This window comes from Echinops telfairi, unplaced genomic scaffold, assembly GCF_000313985.2.
Source record: "Echinops telfairi isolate 266 unplaced genomic scaffold, ASM31398v2 ScPeMD7_7468;HRSCAF=8506_0, whole genome shotgun sequence".
NCBI lineage: Eukaryota > Metazoa > Chordata > Mammalia > Afrosoricida > Tenrecidae > Echinops > Echinops telfairi.
In genome coordinates, this window is record NW_022111369.1 from 68,998,047 (window position 1) to 69,017,177 (window position 19,131).

At 38.6% G+C, this 19,131-nt stretch overlaps 1 protein-coding gene across 2 annotated transcripts in view; it reads left to right on the forward strand.

Annotated features, from left to right (window-relative positions):
• The window catches only part of GNRHR (gonadotropin releasing hormone receptor), a 40,129-nt gene that overhangs the window by 10,166 nt on the left and 10,832 nt on the right, over nt 1–19,131 (forward strand). The window contains exon 2 of one of the 2 annotated variants that reach the window (XM_004706291.1): nt 18,914–19,131. In XM_004706291.1, coding sequence (XP_004706348.1) covers nt 18,914–19,131 — 218 coding nt within the window. The remainder of the gene's footprint in view (nt 1–18,913) is intronic. The other variant, XM_004706292.1, reaches the window with a different exon arrangement.

Sequence of the window (19,131 nt, forward strand, 5' to 3'; positions counted from 1 at the left end):
GGCACCGTAAGAAGATATGGGTGGAGTCTAGCTTGTCAATAAAGTCACAGCCTGATGGTACTTCCTGGTGGGTGTGGTCTACTCATAAGGAGGATCCTAGGAACTTCCTCTCTCTTTCTGCTTCACATTCCTGCTAGTGAGCCACTCAGAGACCTGCTGGACACCTACAGGAGCCCTGGAGATGGGGCCACTTCCTTTGAATACACAAGACTTTGCACCCCTCAGGCTGTGATCTAGAAATTAAAATAAAACTTTTGAAAGAATAGGATCATTTTGAAGTGGAGAAAGATTACAGACATCCAGACAAGATGTGCAATGCTCAGGTGCAGGGGGTGGGGGGTGGGGACAGTATAGGCTTTTAAAAGATTAAGCAAACAGAGAATTTGTGTTCTAGAAGGCATTTAGAAGAGAGGGAGAAAACAACAAAATTACAAAGGGTTTGTTAAACTTTAAGCCTAAGCATTATCAATAAGCTTATTTGGTGCATTCTAAAACTGTTACACGTGTCCTGGATGCATAGTGGTTATGCTTTCAGCTGCGATCCGCAATATTAGCTGTTGGAAACCGCCAGCCAAACCATGGGAGAAGGATGGGGCTTCTTCCTATTCCTGTACACTGTTACAGTTTAGGAGACTCCGAGCGGCAATCCAATCCTGTCCAAAGAGTCGTTATGAGTTGGCATCCACTCAATGTCATTTGAGTTTGATTTGTTTTATGGGAGGCTGTTATATGTTGAGAGCTGTTTAACAAAGCCCCTGCTAGAGGCTAAATATTGATTATATTTTCAGTCTGTCTCTTTATTTCAACAACTCGGTCTCAACCTTAGTTACACATTTACCAAAAGATATTAGTGGAGAATCCTAGAGGGGAAATTTTAGGAGTCTGGATCTGAAATAAGACATGATATCTATGTGTATCTTAGCTACAACATTATTTACAGGCAGACGAAAAATCAAAGGGGTATTTGGGGAAAATAATCTTTCTTAAAGATTTCTTTTAAAGTGTTAAGGAGCAAAGATGTCACTTTGAAAACTAAGGTGCACCTGACTCAAGTCACAGTAATATCAATCACCTCTTCTGCGCGTGAAAACTGGAATAAAGAAGACCAGAAAATATATCAAGATTTTATTTCACATATTTTGGACATGTTATCAAGAATGACCAGTCCCTGGAAAAGGACATCATGCTTGGTAAAGTAGAGAGTTGTGGGGGAAATAGGAAGACCATCAAAGAGATGGATTTACACGGTGACTACAACATAACTATGGACTCAAATATAACTATTGTGGGATGGTTCAGGGCTCAGCAATTGTATACTGTTGTATTTAGAATGCTGTCTCTTACAAGATATGTGGTTCTAATAAACTTTCTCTTTTTATCAGTTTTATTGCCATAGAATTTATAGCATACAATTCAAAAGATCACTCATATCGAGAAGGGTTCTACAATCATCACCAACATTAGTTTTGGAACACTTTTTCATTGTGTACTCATTGTTATTAGCTCCCCATTACCCCAACCCTCCCTGCCATACCTCCAAGGAGCCATTAATCCAGTTACTGTCTCTATAGATTTACCTGCCCTGGAGTTCATAGACAGAAACACATTTTTTAAATCGAACTATAATAAACAAAGTAAAACAAATAAAAAAATCTCAAAAGAATATAAAGCAGCAAACACTTAAAACTATAATTAATTTAAATGGATCATAAGAGAAATCAGTTGATAGGGTGCTAAACTTTAACCTAACTGTGTCTTCAACGTTTACTTTCCAATGCACTGTGCATGACAGCAAAGCTATTCACCACCTGGTCCATGGTCAGAGGGGATTTGCCAGAAGCTTAATCCACGTATATTTCCCCTTCACTTTTTTTAAAAAAAACTGAAATAGCTTTACAATGGGTCCCGAGGGCAATGAAGTAATAAGATATACATTCTGACCTAACACTATCTGCCTTAATCGACTTTATAATGCTCTATCTTAACAGGACTATTCACATCCCTCAATTATCACCTAAGGTTTAATCCATGTGTGGATAGAGCTTCCACTGCCATCCACAGTTTTGTGAAAGCCAGGTGTTCACAAATTAAGCTCTGATACCATTCCCTCCTTTAAATTTGGATTATATTATTTATAATCCTTGGATCACACAGGCTGGTGTGCTTCTTCCATGTGGACTTAAGTTGACACCTCACTTAGATGGCTGCTTATTTTAAGACAAGTCTTTACAACCCCAGATGCTATTCTTTCTGATAACCAGGCACCAATCTAAGAAAAATTCTTAGCCATTCTAAGTTTAAAAAATGAAATTGTAAAAAAAGAAAAATATTCAAATTCATCTAGGATAAGACAGTATTATGAACATTCAGTAAATTATCATTCCTTTCTTTTCCTCCTTTCTTGGTTCCATCTCTCGTACCCCTCCCCACACCATTATATATATATATATATATATATATAAATTGTTGCTTAAAAGGTAAGCATAGATGAGTGTGAAAATGGATGATACTTTTAGAAATAGTCAAAAAGCAAGCTTATATAAGAGTTGATTATTTCATACATTCTTTTCCAGTGCACAGGGAACATTCTACAGAATATAACATATGTTAGGGCACAAAGCAAGCTGTAATAAATTTCAGAACATTTAGATATGACAAACTGCTTTTTCATACCTCAGTACAATAACATTAGAAGTCAATATTAGGAAGGCCAAGGAAGATTAATAAGAAATATGGAAACTGAAAAGACCTTGCTTAAAGACTGGTTAATTGGAGAAATTAAAAATTTCCTTGAAACAAATGAGAAATACAACATAGCAAAACTTTTGAGACACAGTAAACACAATGCTTGGGTGGAAATTTATTTTTAAACAGTTTTATTGGCATATAATTCACAAGTAATACAATTCAATAATTAAACAATTTTAAGGAGAGTTTTACAATCATCACCACAATCAATATTTTAAATTTGTTTTCTTTTATCTGACTTTTATTGGGGGATCTTACATCTCTTATCAAAATCCATACATTCATCCAGTGTGCCAAGCACATTTGCACATATGCCGCCATCATCATTTTCTAAGCATTCTCTTCCCACGTGAGCCCCTGATATCAGCTCCCCATTTCTTCTTCCTCCCTCCCCTACCTGCCCTCCCTCATGAACCCTTGATAAGTTATATATTATTATTTTCATATCTTACATCACCCTGTCACCCCTTACCCACTTTTCCATTATTTGTCCCCCTGAGAGGTTGATCCTTGTGATCAATTCCCCCTTTCTCCCCCACACACACTCCTAATCCTCCTGGTATCTCTACTCTCGTTGGCCCTGAGGGGTTTATTAATCCTGGATTCCCTGTGCTGTGGACTCTTATCTGTAGCAGTGTGCATGTGCTGGTCTAATCCAATTTTTAAGGTAGAATTGAGGTCATGATAGTGGGGGGAAGGAAGTACCAAAGAACTAGAGGAAAGTTGTGTGCTTCATCAGGCCTATACTGCACCCTGACTGGCTCATTTCTTCTCTTTGACCCCTCTGTGAGGGGATGTCCAGTTGTCTACAGATGGGCATTGGGTCTCCACTCCATGCCCCCCCCACCCCATCACATTCACATTGAGTATGATTTTGCCCTGGGTCTTATATGCTTGATACCTGATCCCCTCAACACCTCATGATCACACAGGCTGGTGTGCTTCTTCCATGTGGGCTTTGTTGCTTCTCAGCTAAGTTCTTTTGTTCAGGGAGTACTTGAGTTGAGGCCCAACATCTATCTGCAACCTTAATTCTTAACATATAGATATGAGTACATCGTTCTATCCCCCTCTCGTTATAAATATATTTACATATGTACATGCCTGTATTTTTACCTCTATAAATGTCCTTTGCCTCCTGGTTCTTTTCTCTATTTCCTTTTACTTTCCTCTTGTGCCACCATCATGTTCGGCCTTCATTCAGGTTTAGTTATTCCTCACTGCTATATTGCCCTTGATTAAGCCCCACTAGGCATCCTATGCCCTTCTTTCCATTGATTTTAGTTCACTTGTTGTTCCCTTTTTCTCCCACCCCCCCTTCTCACGTATCCCTTTGGGAATCATTGGTCTTGTTCTTTTCATCTCCAAATTTATCCCACCTATCTTATCTAGATAGACATGCAGATACATTAATAAGTACAAAAACCAGGAAAAGCCAAATAAAACAACAAAGGAAGTCAAAACCAACAAAACATTTTCTTTGTTCTTGTACTCAACATTATTATCTCCCTATTCCCCTCCCAACCTCCCTTTTCATATCTCCAAAGAACCATTAATCTAGTTATTATCCCTATAGATTTACCTTTTTTGCATTTCATATACAGAAAAACACTTTTAAAATAACTAGCAACAATAACAAAATAGAGCAGGGGAAAACTTCAATAAAAAATAAAGAAGAATATATTGAAAACGAGAGAAAATTTAAAATGTATCAAAAGGGAGATAGAATGATAAGGCATTATATTTTAACCTACCTGCATCTGCAATAGTTTATTTCCAATGCATTTACTTGATAGCAAGGCTAATCACATCACTGGTCTCTTGTCAGAGGGAATTCATCAGAGGCTTAATCCATGGGTATTAATAGTAATATAGTATACTACATTACTATATACTATACTATGTACTATAGTATAATAATAGTAATAAAAGTATATATCAAAAAAGAAGAGGTAAACAAAACAAAAAATTAATTTAATATTTTCAACAGCTAAAATAAGAGCAATAAAATAAACTTTCAGCTACCAGAAGAAAAGATTTTTATAAATATTAGAGCATAAATAAATGAATTAGAAAATATAAAAACAATAGAAAAATGAGTAAGACAAAAATTTGGTTCTTTGAAAGGATTAATGAAGTTGACAAACCACTGGCAAATTTAACAAAGTAAAAGAAGAATAAGATGCAAATATCAAGAATAAGAATGAAAGGATGAAATCACAACAGAACCAACTGAAATAAAAAAAATAATAATTCAATACTATGAAAGGTCAATCCCTAGAGAAAGACACCATGCTTGGTAAAGTAAAGAAATCAGCGAGGGAGAGGAGGACCCTCACACAATGGACTAACACACTAGCTGCCACAATGGGTTCAAACACAGAAGCAATTGTGAGGTCAATATTCCTTATGACCATCATTTATTTGTCTGTCAGGTCATCATATTACGATGGCTTGCGTGTTGCTGTGATGTTGAAGGCTCTATCCATGGTGTTTTTAATACCAGCAGGGTCTCCCAAAGGGAACAGGCTTCATTAGATCCTTCAGACAATGAACAGACCACAAAGAAGGAATAAGCTGTTCAGTTCTGAGGAATTAGCCACTGAAAACTTATGAATAGCAGTGAAACTGTCACATACTAAAAACCTTATCAATAGCAGCAAGACATTGTCAGATATAGCACCAGAGGATGAGCCCCTCAGGTGAGAAGGCATTCAGTATGGCCTCGAACATAACAGCAAGTATGAGGCTACTACCACAGGACCAGCCAGGGTCTCATGCTGTTGGGCATAGGGTCGCTATGTGCTAGAGCCAACATGATGGCATTTAACAACAAAAGCCCTTATGAAAATAGGTGGAAAATTTCTCAACAAGATCCTTGCCAATAGAATTCAATAAAATATCCAAAGTATAATATACCATGCTCAAGTGGGATTCATAACAGATGTGCAAGGATGCTTAAACATTACAAAAAGAATCAGTGTAATTCACCAGATAAATAAAGCAAAAGAAGAGAACTAGATAAATATATAAGTTGATACAGAAAGGGCATTTGACAAAATCCAATATCTATTCATGATTAAAAAGAAAATAATACACTTAGAAAAGTAGGAATAGAAGGGGAAATTCCTCAACATGATAAAGGCCAACATCTTGCTCACTGGGGAGAAGCTGAATAAACACTCTTTGTGAACAGGAACCAGATAAAGGTGCCTTTTATCACCACTCTTGTTCAATCTTGTGCTGGAAGTCTTAGCTGGAGCTATTAGACATCAAAAAGAAATCAAAGGCATCCAAATTGGCAAAGAAGTAGAAGTCTCTATTTAGAGATGGCATTATTCTACTCTAGGAAACTCCCAAAGCCTCAACAAGAAACCTGTTGGAAAGAATTGAAAGCATCCTCAGCATGACAGAGTACAAGATGAACATACAAAAAGCAATCCGATTCCTGTATAATTAGAGCGCTCGGAAGAGGAAATCAAGAAAACAATAGCATTTACAATAGCCACAGAGGATGAAATTCTTCGGGATAAATCTAACCATAAAAACAACCAGGAAGAGAAGAGCCTAGCACAGTGAGATATACGCACACTGATGTTCATCGCAGCGCTCTTCACAAGGGCAAGAAGGAGGAAATCCATAGATGCCCAATTGTGAAAGAACGGATACATGAACTTTGGTACATACACAAGGAGTAGTAGTACCTGTCACTAAAGAATAATGATGAAATCGTGAAGCACTTCATGGAATGGATGGATTTGAAAAACATGCCGAGTGGAGTTAGTAATCACAAAAGGACAACTATCGTTTGAGAGCATACTAATAAAAGAAAAATAAGAAAAAGGTTTTATACCACAAGAAACAGACTTTAGTCCTTCCAGGGGTGCGAAGAAAAGAAAGGGAAGAGGAAGATTCGAATTGACTAGACGGTAGACAAATTAGTAATTCCTGTGAATGGGAGTGTACTGTTTTACAAGTGAGACGGCAAGAAAAAATGGTGGGGCCAGGCAAGCTATTCGCAGGTTTGGTAAGTCGTTGAATACAAAAATGATCTGCAATGTAAACCACTGCCTAGTTATGAAAAATTAACAAAAGTTGATTATTAAACTACTCCAAATTATAACATTCATTCTGAATTCTGACTGGTAAGTAACTTTGGTCAGTCTACTTCCTAGTCACAAAACTATCCTACTAACTCTGAAAGCTATTTATGCTGAAGCAAAAAAAGTACTAATGACATATTTTCAAAAGTAGTATTAAAATGAAAGAAACAGAACAAACAACAAACATGCCCAGGGAGCAGATCTGATTAAGTGTCTGGGCTTAGGCTAGTAATTGCATGCTGAAGAGTGACGAGAAAACATTTTCTGAATCAGCTGTGTCCATATCTAATTTAAAATCACATGGTTTCCAGTGAGGGTAATTTAAGACCACACAAATTCTAAAGAAGCAGATTACAGACAGGGCGAGTTCATCCCATCTGTGCTAATACAGAACATTAAACATCCATGCCTTTTAAACCCTCAGAAAGATAGATGATTCAGCCCCTTAGTCTTTAGTATAGAGATGTGTGGTCTGCAGATGCATAGAGGCTTGCCTTGACACAGAGAGAATTTACAGGGATAGAATGCATTTCTCTACTAGGTAATTAGTTTAAATTCAGTATACATTTAACACGAGTACAATCTGCTAGGCACTGTTATAATGTAGCAACAAAAATAATGATGACGAAAGTAATAAACAATTGTAGATATATACTCGTATATGTGCCAGAAATTGTGCTAAGTGTTTTACATGCATTATTTAATGTAATCCTCTCAACAATCCCAAAAATTAGGTATATTTATTATCCCAATTTTGTACATAAAAAACTAAGACTGGGACTGTTAGTAACATATTCAAGATTACCATCTAATAATTGGAGATGTCAATATATCGGGCAAATCTGATGCATAAACACTCCTTTAAGTGACACATGGTATTTTCAGTTGCACATATGCACGTGAAAGTTGGACACTGAATAAGGAACACCATCCAAGAGTTGGCGCACTTGAATTGGGGTATTGGAGAAGGACACCGAATGTCCCACGGACTGCTAAAATGACAAACCGATCTGTATTGGAAGAAATAAGGCCAGAGTGTTCCTTGGGGGCAAGCATGGTGAGACTTCCTCTCACGTACTCTGAACATGTTATCAGGAGGGACCAGTCCCTGGAGAAGGGCATCATGTCTGGTAAAGTGGAGGGGAGACAAAAAAGAGGAAGGCCCTTGACGTGATGGATTGAGCAGCGGCTGCATCAACGGGCTCGGACACAGGAGCAATTGTGAGGATGGCACAGGGCCGGGCAGTGGTTTTTCCTGTTGTGCATGAGGTCACTATGGGTCGGAGTTGATTCAATGCCACCTACCAACAACAACAAATAAATAAATATGCATCCATATTTGTAATTATGACTCTTATTTTTAACTATAAAAATAGCTAAAAATGTATATAATACTGTCTCCCCCACCAGACATATTTGTGTGTTGCTATGATGTTGGAAGCTATGCCCGGGTATTTCAAACACCCAGCAGAGTCACCAATGGTAAATTAGGCTTCAAAGAGTTTTTAAATACGACAGTGTTAGGAAGAAAGGAAAATTAGACAATGAAAACATATAGATGACAATAAGGCACTGTCCAGCTCATCTAACGGGATCAGTCACTTTAGGGGGACTGCATGATTGGTGAAGTCTAGGGCCAATGAGTGCATGGGAGACCTCAAGCAATGGGCCGCACAATAGTTACAATGGTGGACTCACACATGCTGGTGATTATGAGTATGGTACAGGAGCAGGAAACATTTTTAATGAAAGAACAGAACAGAAAAGAATATTTCAAAGGACAGTTAAAGAAAGCAAAATAAAGTATTATGATCAAAAGTAAAAAGGACTTGGAGTTAAAAAGCCAAAAGGGAAAAAACACAACCAGCATCTTTCAGGCTGAAAATTGAAGAAAAAAATTATATCCTTGAATGGTAATACTGAAGGATTCCACTGGAGGGAGATGATACGCAAAATATCGAAGAAGATGAAAGCATACAGTGAGAGTTGCTACCAGAAAGAACTGGTTAATCATTTCAGGAGGTAACAGATGAGAAAGAACCACTGGTATTAAAGGAAAAAGTATAAGATGCACTTATAGCAACTCAACTACTATTGAAAAAAATCTATTTAGATATATGTATGTTGTTGCTAGCTGCCTTTAAGTAGGTTCTGATTCATTGAGCCCCTCTTAAAAATACCAAGGCTTGGCTCAGGTGAGTCTTAATTCCCAAAGTGACGTCTTTTTTCTTCGACACTTAAACGAGTGTTTATGCATCAGATTTGCCCGATATCATGTCCTTTGATTTCTTGACTGCTGTTTGCATGAGTGTTGACTATGGATCCAAGTAAAATAAAATCATTGACAACTTCAAACTATTCTCCATTTATCAGGAAGTTTTCTATGGGTCCTGTTGTAAAGATTTTTGTTTTACAAAATGATATTGCAATGACTATGGGACTTCAAAACCTACTACACAACCACAATAGTCAAAAGAGCCTGGGACTATTACAATGATAGATATAGACAAATGGAATAGGATAGAAAATGCAGAAATAAAAGCATCCACTTACAAGCTGCTGATTTCAACAAAGGACAACAACAACAACATTAAATGGGAGACACTCTTCAACAAATAGGGCTAGAAAAACTGGATCTACTTCTGCATAAGAATGACACAGGACCCATACCACATGCACAAAAACAAACTCAAGGTAGATCAGAGGCCTAAAGATAATACCTGAGACTATAAGGATCATAAACGAGACAATTAGGACAAACTTCAGGGCCCTATTGCAGGAATACCACATATAATAAAGGAAGCATACACACCGGAGGCAACAGGGATGACTGGGATCTATTAAAAATAAAACACTTAAGAACATCAGAAAACTTAATCAAATGAGAGCCCAAAGACAAGGAAAAAGTCTTGAGCCTTAAATCCAAGGAAGTATGTCAGTTCATTAAATCTTATTTTAAGGCAACGTTTCCTTAGTAGGCTTTCCAAATCGGAATGGATCCTTCTGGTGTGCACTATGAAGGATATTGTGCACCTCTAAAAGATAGATTATGTAGCCCAGTTTTCTAGAGACATGGCTTGGGTCACCAGGGGCTGGATAGAAAGATTTAGCAATACACAATGAGTAAAGGACTAATTACTAAAATCTGTAGAATTCTGTACCACCGCAATAAAAAAATAATAATCCAATTTAAAAGTAGGCTAAAGACATGAGTATACAATTTGCCAGGGATGACACTCGAATGGCTAACAAGCACAGGAGGAAATACCCTTGATCACTAGCTTTCTGAGAAATGCAAATCAAAGCAACAATGATATATCACATTCCACCCTCAACAATTGTTGTTGTTGTTGCTTGTTGCAATAGAGTCAGTTCCAACCCCTAGCGACCTGCTGCATGACCGAAAGAAACACTGTGTGCTCCTGTGCCATTCTCACAGTGGTTCCTCTGCCTGAGTCCACTCTTCCAGCCACTCTGTCAATCCATCTCCTGGCGGCCTTCCTGTTGTTTTGTGCCCCTCTACTCTACCAAACATGACACCCTTCTCCAGGGGCTGGTCTCACCTGAACAAAGTGTCCAATTAGAAACAAAATCCTGGGCATATGCTCCCCTTGGGCCGTTATAAATATTGTTAAGTATTTTTTTCCTCAATAGCATGTTGCTCCACCTGGTTTACTCACCAATCAAAATGTAATTACCTTCTCTGAGACAAGCATGTCCCCCACTAATGTCTTTACTTGAGTTTCCAGTAAGATTTGTTTACCACTCTTGAAAGTGTGTCTGGGGGTTTGGGGTGACCTCAGCACATTATTGTATGGCAGAAACTGATTGATCTTTTCTCTCTCCTCACATCTTGAGAAAACTGACCCCAGCTAAGGGGAGGCTTCCTCTGTCAATGTGGTTTTCAAGCTGTACAATAAATGGCTGGGGGAGGGGCTGGTGGTATATGGTTCATAGGCTCTAGGAAAGCTCCCTACCTAGTTGTATGGGAGATTGGATTAGAAGGTAGTATGATCTTAGAGTAGAACCCTGCCTTTTTCTTAGTGTTTATTTGTATAATACCGAATTCATATGATATTTGTTTGTGTTTGGTTTATCTAGCAGAGATATTTCTGGGTCATATGCTATTTCCATTCCCAGTTGTTTTCAGTATTACAATATCATTTTCAACAATGGTTGTATTTGTTTACAACCACAGCAGCAATGTATAAGATTACTAATAATTGCACACCCTGTCCAGAATGTTATTCTCTATGTTTATTGCACTGGAGTATCATAGTTTGACTGTATCCATGTCTCTGTTGCTCCCACCACATGCTTAGGTGGGACTATGCAAAGAGGATGTTTGAAAAACTAAAAAGTGGGATTGGTCAATTTGAGCTATAAGAGGGCTATCTCAGAAGCAGGAACACCGAGAATTCCAGGACCACCAAAGAAGAACCATCAGTGGAGAAGCCTGAAGTGGTAGAGGGCAAGACCAGAGGCATAAGAGGCTGCCATATGGAGACCATAAGTCAGAGCAAAGAGGCCTCATTGAGACAGAGCACAGGATTTGCATCACCAAGATCATGAGACTTTGAGCAGAGAAACGGAAGGGTTTCCTGGCCCTTAGAGGCAGAGACCAAAGGACCACATGGCTGAGAGGCTAAGGACCAGTAAGAGAAACAGGGCTGCTGGCATTGTGAGCAATGTTGCTATGGACCTATAATTTCCTTAATGTTTTCTGATCCTGGCATGTGGTAACCTATTATCATCCCTAATAAACCCCTTCGTCATGAGTATTGTCTAAGAGTTCTGACTGGTCATTGCAATGGATTTTCAAACCTAGCAGAGAAGTAGAGAACTGTGGGGGGAATAGTTGAAGTGAGAAGAGAATAAAAGGATGGACTATAGAAGCATGTCTGGCTGTCTTGTGGCAGTTGACCTTGTTGTCCAAATCCCCACTTTGGACTAATGGATCAGTGGTAGAGCCCTCAATCCCAAGCTGGTCCATCCATTCCCTCTCATAGAAATTTGGACTTTGGATTCAGTGTGTCTTATTAGCTGAATTATAAGGTCATGTAAACTAGTGGCTCTGGGTAATTTACCTGATTTGCTAAGAGCACAGGCAAAGCTCGTTGGCCAGAACCCCTGTGATTGACTCCACTCTTCTTCAGATGAGGTCCTTTGGAAAAATCACGTACGTGCTTCTTTGGGTTTTTTAAAATTTGTACATATTTGATTTGTAAAATGTAGCCCACCCTATGATATCTACCCCATACATCTGTAATTTAAAATTACCCAATTTAAACTGGTCTATTTCAGGAAAGTTAGACTTTCCTCCCTTGCGTAACCAGAGGTCAGATGCAGCGACTGCACCATTTTTTGCTGGATTGTACCCATTTGCATTTGTATGAGAGTGCCTGTTTCTTCACAGCATCTCACACAGAATGTTGTGCTTTGAATTAAAATGGCATCTCAGTGTAGCTTTCATTGTAATTTATATTTTCATGATTGAGGCTGAACATCTTTTCATATGTTTATGGGTCATTTTTATATATTTTTGAAATATCTGCTAATGTCTTTTGTCCAAAATTTTAACTGTACTATTGGCATATAATTTGCATCATACAATTGAATAGTTCAATTACATCAAGAAGAGTTGTGTAGCTACCTCCACACTCAGTTATAGAACATTTTCTTCCTTCTAGTACTCTTCCTAATTAGCTCTCCATGTCCCAAGCCTCCCTGCCATACACCCAAGGAACAAAAAACAATCCAACTAGGTAGCATTAAATTAAAAGTATTGATGGGGGGAGGTGGGGGGCCAGCCCCCACCGCTAATCGCGGGTTCAGTAATACTACATCTGGGTTCACTAATGCACAATTGTACGGTTGAGATATGTAAGTATTATATTAAAGTCATCGAGAGCATGAGAGATATTACAATAATACAGTCAAGACACATTACATAGTAGCATTGCTCACCTCAGCCCAGCTTGGTGGTCCACGTGGAGAGAGGGGGAAGGGAAGGAGGGCAAGGGAACAAGGGAGAAGGGGAAGAGAGGGGAGTGACCAGGGAGTGAGCAGCAAGGAGGTCAGAGGGGAGTCAGAGAGAGTTCTATATTGCTGACCCACGCTTATATATCTTTTGGGGGCATGCTAGCCCACTAATTACAGGTAGAGACATACGTCACAGGAAGGGGTTACATTATAGGTTACACAGCAATGAGGGGGTGGTCTCTGGGTCTCCATAGGAACCATTATCAGTAGGGTGAAAACACGGCCTACAGGAGCCTGTCCATTGTCCCCAGAGGCAGGGAGCAGGCCCACCCCTGTGGAGGGATGAGATAGCAGTCTGGCAACTGATTGCCCTCAGTGGGGGGAATGCCTGCTCATCTGACCTCCCACACACACAACTACTGTCTCAATAAGTTAACCTATCTGGACTTCATATGCAAAAAAGAAACAAAACCTTGTAAGAACAACAAAAACAACAATAACAAAGTAAAACAGATGAAAAACCTTAATCAACAAGATGGCAGAAAATACTAAACACTAGAACACATTTAAAATGGGTCAAAAGGGACATCAAGTGATAATGTGTTAAATTTTAACCTAACTGCATGTGCAATAGTCCACTTTCCAATGCAGTCTGCATTATACTCAGATGTAAACATTCCTGGTCAGAGGGGACTAACCAGAAGCTTAATCCACATGCATTTCCCCTTCACTTTTTTTAAAACTGAAACAACTTTAAAATGGGTTGAAAGAGAGATCAAATGATACTACATTTTAACAGGGCTGTGTCTGCCATAATTGACTTTACAAGGCTCTCTGAGCAAAGGCTATTCACATCCCTTGATATGGGCAGAGGGATTAACCAGTGGTTTATACCAAGTTGGGACCCTCCAAGTGGATTTTGGGTTCCACTGTCATCCAAAGCCTTCTGTAAACCAGGTGTTCACAATTTAAGCATTAATACCATTCTCTTTTTTGGATTTGGATTTATTTACAATCCTTGTGCTTCTTTTATGTGGAGATGGCTGCTTGTTTTAGGCCATCTTTAGGCTGCTTGTTTAAGATCACAAACACTATTTCTTCTGATAGCCATGCACCATCTAGTTTCTTCACTACAGTTTGTTATAGCACACATTTTTTCAGTTATCTCTTCAGGAGGGTGTGCTTCAGGCATGTCATAAGAAAAAATTGTTGTGAGATTGGGGCTAGAATTAAGGGCAAGCCCAAAATCCATTCAGATAGCTATGGTTTATATATGTTTTGGGTTAGCTTTAGAGACATCATTGCCATTTTATGTTAGAGAACATTAGCAATCATCCTCTTAGGGCATCACTTCCACTGTCCTTGAGTCAATGCTGACTCATGGTGCTATTGCCCAATTTTGTTTAAAAATTAAGGATATCTTAGTGAAACTTTCTGTCTCTAAAATAAATTTAAATATGTATTTTATTTGGTACATTTTAAGTGTGCAAACACATTGCGCAGTGCAAGGGATAAAACAGCAACAAAATCACTTGCAAAGAGTTTACTCAGTACAAATATATCTTAAAATTACAAACAAGATTTTGATCTTCCTGGCTACTAGATGCCATTGAGTCAGCAACCCTATGTAAAACAGAACAAAACACTGCCTGATCCTGCAACATCCTCACAATTGTTCTTACGTTTGAGGCCATGGTTTCAGTTGACTATGTTGATCATTCTTGTTGTGAAGGCCTTTCTATTTTTCACTGACCATCTACTGTACCAAGCAGGATGTACTTCTCCAAGGACTGGTCTCTCCTGATAGCATACTCAAGGAGCATCCTGGCTGTACTTCCTCGAAGATACATTTGTTCATTCTTTTGGGCATCCTTGGTACTTCCAACATTCGTCACCAGCGCCATAATTCAAAACCACTGATTCATCTTCAGAATCTAAATTTCATATGCACGAGGCAATTGAAAATATCAGGCACACCTTATTCTCAAAAGGAACATACTTGCTTTTAAACATTTTAAAACAGTCTTGTACAGCAGATTTACCTAATGTAATGAATCCTTTGGTCTCTTGACTACTGCTTCCATGAGGATTGATTGTGGATCAAAGCAAGATGAAATCCTTGACTGCAATCTTTTCTTTGTTTATCAGGTTACCTCTTGGTCCAATTGTGAATATTATGGTTTTCTTGACATTGAATTTTAATCCATACTGAATTCTGTAATCTGATCTTCATCAGCAAGTACTGTAAGTTCTCCTTTCAGCAAGCAGTGTTGCATCATCTGCAAATCTCACGTTATTAATAAATCTTTTCCGATCTTAATGCCATATTCCTCTTCATATAATTCAGCTTCTCTGACGATTTGCTCAGCAACTAATTGAATAATTATGGCAAGAGAATCTAACATTGATGCATGTTTTTTCCTGATTGTAAGCCAGGTAGTACTCCTTTGTTCTGTTTGTACAACTGCCTCTTGATCCATGTACAAGGTTTTCCCCATAAGCACAATGAAATGCTCTGGAATCCTATTCTTCTTAAGGCTATAAATAATTTCTTATAATCCATATAGCTGAATGCCTTGATGGAGCCAATAAAACACAAGTAAACATCTTTCTGGTATTCTCTGCTTTCAGCCGACATTTATCTGACGTTAGCAATGCTACCCTTTATTCAACATTCTCTTCTGAATCTGGCCTGTCAATGTATTGCAATCATTGTTTGAAGATCTCCAGCTATATTTTACCTCTGAAATGAATGAATGTTGACTAGTTATTTTTGGTATAGTGATTCTGTGTATTCTTTCCATCTTATTTTAATGCTTGCAACTAGAGACATAAATTTTTTCCTGAGTTCTTTCAGATTAAATTATGCTGAATATGTTCTTCCTTTTTGGTTTTCTAACTCGAGGTCTTTGTTCATTATAAAACTTTCATTTTCTCAAACTGTCCTTTGAAATTTTCTACTTAGCTTTTTATATCATAATTTCTTCCATTTGCCTTAGCTATTCTATGATTAAGACCAAATTTCAGAATCTTTTATGACATCCACTTTGATCTTTTTTTCTTTCCTGTTTAATGACCGTTTCCTTTATTTGGATGTCTGATATCCTCCCACAGCTCATCAGGTCTTCTGTTCTTAATGTTCAATATGTGATTCTGTTCTTGAGATGTTCTCTAAACTCAAGCAGGATAGATTCTTTGTATGTTGACACTGTGGACTTGTTTCAATTTTCTTCACTTCAAACTGAATTTACATATGAACAAATGATAGTTCCATAGTCAGCCTCTGACCTGTTTTGTTTTTTGTTTGTTTGTTTAAATCATTTTATTGGGGGCTCTTACAACTCTTATGACAATCCACACATACATCCATTGTGTCAAGCACTTTTGTACGTTTCCCTCATCATTCTCAAAACATTTGGTTTCTACTTGAGCCCTTGGTATCAGCTCCTCATTTTTCCCCTCCCTCTCTGCTCCTCCCTCCCCAGGAACCCTTGATAATTTATAAATTATTATTTTGTCATATCTTACACCATCTGACGTCTCCCTTCCCCACTTCTCCGCTGTCCGTCCCCCGGGGAGGAGGTTATATGTAGATCCTTGTAATCTGTTCCCCCTTTCTCCCTCACCTTCCCTCCACCCTCCCAGTATTGCCATTCTCACCTTGGTCCTGAGGAGTTCATCTGTCCTGTGTTTCCAGTTCCTATCTGTACTAGTGTACATCTTCTAGTCCAGCTGGATTTGTAAGGTAGAATTGGGATCATGATAGTGTGGGTGGAGGAAGCATTCAAGAACTAGAGAAAAACTGTATGTTTCATCATTGCTACACTGTACCCTGACTGACTCGTCTCCTACCTGTGGCCTTTCTGCAAAGGGATGTCCAATTGCCCACAGAGGTGCCCTGAGTCCCCAGTCTGCACGCCCCCTCATTCACAATGCTATGATATATTTTTTTTGTCTTTGATGCCTGTTCCCTGATCCCTTCAACACCTCGTGATCTCACAGGCTGGTGTGCTTCTTCCATATGAATTTTGTTGTTTTCAGCTAGATGGCCGCTTGTTTATCTTCAGGCCTTTAAGACACCAGATGCTCTATCTTTTGGTAGCCGGGCACCATCAGCTTTCTTCACATTTGCTTGTGCACCCGTTGTCTTCAGCGATTGTGTTCTGGCCTGCTTTTAGCTGCTAATGTTAAGCTCCTCCATCATCTCCTCCCACAGTAAATTTGACTTCTGTGTATTCCATCTGGAGAAGTCCAAGCGTATAATTGCCTTTTTGTTGTTGTTGTTGAAAGAAGGTATTTGTTATATGCAAAATGTCAGTATTGGAAAATTCTATCATGCAATTTCCAATTTTGATTCCTTTCATAAAGACCATATTTTCCACCTAGTAGTCCTCCTTCTTTGTTTCCAATTGTTTCATTCCAAATGCCAATAATTATGTAGGCATCTTAATTACATGTTTGATCAAGTTCAGACTGAAGACATTGGTGAATTCTTTAACTTCATCACTAGCCTTCACACAATTTGAATCATTGTATGGACTAGATTTCTTTGTATGAAAATAGATTTTATTCTATCATGGAACAATTTGAATCATTGTATGGACTAGATTTCTTTGTATGAAAATAGATTTTATTCTATCATGGCATTGTACTTCAAGACAGATCTTGAAATGTCTTTTTTAATGATGAATTCAACAGCAATCCTCTTTAATCTGCCATTCCCAGCAAAGTAATCCACATAATTTTCTGATCAAAATGGCCAGTACCAGTCCATTTCAGATCACTGGAGTCCATGATATCTCTCTTTATGTGTTGCATTTCAAATTTGACAACTTATAATTTTCTTAGATGCATACTTTGTATGTTCCAAGTTCAAATTATTAATTGGCATTTTCATCTATTTCTTTTCATTTTGAGTGGTGACCCATCAGTCAATTAACATCTGCGTTATTCTGGGTTGACTAAACAAATAAATCCAGAAACACACAAATGTGTGTAAAAGATAACTTTATATGAAAGAGCAATTTTACATTAAGAAAACATCCAAGCCCAGTCCAGATCAAGTCCATAAGTCCAATATTGCCCCATATGTCAATACTAGTCCATAAATTCCTCTTTAGACACACAATGCACATGCAATAATGCTGAATTCAGGAAGATCAGAGGCCAGTGCGTGAAAAGACTTGTGGATCCTGTGTTGGTGGTGGAAGCATCTCAATACTGGCATGGGTCTCCACATGGTTCCTCCAGCTCCAGGGCTCTGACTCTATCAACATAGCTCCATGTGGCTTGTCAACAGGACTGTTTCGTGGGGAGACAAAGCAGAGTGTGTGTCTGGCCTCCAGTGAGCTATTTCTCTTCTTTGACCTCCTAATGAGGTCATCAAGCTGTGACCTGATTGACAGGCTAGACTCCACCCCTTCACAAGACGACAGGAGATTTTGTAACTACCACAACGCCCAAAGATTAACTCCATCCATGTCATTCCTGTCAACTCTACTTTGAGAAGGCAGCTCTTCCTCAGTCATGTTTAGAAAGTCTTCTGCTCTGAGGGGCTCTGACCGTGTGCTGCTTCTATTCATTATGTGTTCACTATCTGACAATGTCTTGATTCTGTCTATAAGGCCTTCCCTGGCTAATTCCTCAAAAGCGAACAGCCTGTTCATTCTTCAGTCTGTTCTCCGTCTGGAAGCTCTGCTGAAACCTTTTCACTATGGGTGGCCTTGTCGCTTTTCAAAATGCCGGTGACATATTTTCCAGCATCACACCAACACACAAGCCACCACACTACGACAAATTGGCAGACAAATGTGGATTTTGATTCTTAGTTGTTATTATGTAAATTGGAAATTAAATCCTCAAGTTCCAAATCCTATAGATTCACATTCACACTTACCCATATTTTAAGTGAATATCTAGTTATAACTGTTTCTAGCATGTCAAAAGGATGATCCACGGAGCTAAACAATTGCTTTGACCATCAAAGTGTTGGAAGGGTATGCCAATGCAAGAAAGAAAAATTCTAGAAATGCAAATATTATTTGAGGAAAGTAATATAATTTTTTAATTTTGTCATGCAGTTATACATCTTCAGGATGATCCATGTAGCAGACAGTTCTGGACAGACTGATGCTTTCTCTCAATGTGCAACTCACTGCAGTTTTCCACAATGGTGGCATCAAGCATTTTACAACTTTTTTACCTTCAGCTGCCTCTTCATCATCCCTCTGCTCATCATGTTGATCTGCAATGGAAAAATCATCTTCACCCTGACACGGGTACTTCATCAGGATCCCCA